The following is a 1,405-nucleotide window of genomic DNA, read 5'->3' as shown; positions in this document are numbered from 1 at the left end:
TCGGAAAAACAAAGCTCTGTATTTACATATCTAGCTCGTAGAAAATACACCACTTTTCTTCCGCATCGGAATACAGAATTCGAGAATTTTCTCATTGTTCACTCATTATGAACCTCCTAATTTCCCCTGAAAACATTCAGTAAAGGAATTCTCAGTTAACCCGACTTCTCCACCAGAGACTAGCAACTTACATTCAACAAAATGTTGTTTGTCTTATCTTTGAGATAACAAGGATAGAAAAAAAATATGGCATCTGAATAATATGTGAAGTTTGTTGTCAAACGTAAAGCTTACAGTCTGGTTTCTCTCGCAGTCATTGATGAACGAGTGATTATAGTTTCCGTGGTGCCACTATTCACTGAAGGTACTCCATGTGATCTGTTGAGAGAGCTTCATCTCCCATATGATGAGACGACAGCAGAGGGTCATTATTTATGGTAGGCATGTCATCCATTATTATATCATCATACTGACCAAAATTATGACCTGGGCTTGCACTTTGTAGAGAACCTAGCCCAGAACTTGTGCTAGGGGCAGGGCTAACTTGTGATTCTTGCTTGACATTCAGTCCTAGCAAGCCCATGTCCAGCGTGGACAAATGGTTCCTCTCGTCAAGATGGGAACATATGTTGCCAGTTCCCAGATTACTGATAAGCAACGTTGGTGGAAGAGGATCCTGTTTTATAAGGGAGTTCAGATGAGCCTCTTTTGATGGTTGCCAAGTGGATTCTGTGACATGCACACCGTGAGAACGCAGCTGAATCTCCAATTCCTGATGAGTGGGGGGAGAATAAAAAATCAATTTAAACTGAACTTTTACTAGTTTATATTTACTTAATTTTGATAATGTAATAAAATATTCTTCTTAATCTCTTAACCTTGTTTTTCAACAGTATTTTTATTTTTCACAAGTTCTCATGCAAAAAAATTTACCAAAGTCTGTAGCCAAAATACATTTTTTAATTTATTAGTATTTCTCAGATGATGCTATTTTGGGTATTTACGTAAGATGATCTTAGACCTGAAAACTATGATTCAACTTAAATATATTTATATCTTATTATTACAACCTACTGTACAATATTAGTACTAATAAACAACACATCAAATAATTAAATTCTAAATTAAAATGTGATTTCTTGGAATTAGTAAGGTTTGTCTCAATATATAATACTTAGCTTTCTTTATATGTTTTAGCACACAGCTAAAAATTGGAATCTACACAATCCGTCCACTGAAAGGAATGGAATCCTGTATTTTAATATTGTAAAGTCCATAAACTTAACACTACTTATCTTACTCATGGTCATGTTCTTGGTCATTTTACAGAACACCTCAAGAGAGTTATTTCCTACATAGCTGAGATATAAAGTCTGATAATAATGAGAAATATGGCTTCAAGAGA

At 34.8% G+C, this 1,405-nt stretch overlaps 1 protein-coding gene across 1 annotated transcript in view; it reads right to left on the bottom strand.

Moving 5' to 3' along the window:
- The window catches only part of LOC106464076 (microphthalmia-associated transcription factor-like), a 62,652-nt gene continuing 61,247 nt past the window's right edge, over positions 1-1,405 (bottom strand). The window contains exon 8 of the mRNA XM_013924188.2: positions 1-772. Coding sequence (XP_013779642.1) covers positions 356-772 — 417 coding nt within the window. The 3' untranslated portion in view covers positions 1-355. The remainder of the gene's footprint in view (positions 773-1,405) is intronic.

Source organism: Limulus polyphemus, unplaced genomic scaffold (assembly GCF_000517525.1).
Source record: "Limulus polyphemus unplaced genomic scaffold, Limulus_polyphemus-2.1.2 Scaffold1556, whole genome shotgun sequence".
Classification (NCBI taxonomy): domain Eukaryota; kingdom Metazoa; phylum Arthropoda; class Merostomata; order Xiphosura; family Limulidae; genus Limulus; species Limulus polyphemus.
Note: the sequence above shows the minus strand (reverse complement) of the source record. Positions and strands in the feature narration are given on the sequence as shown.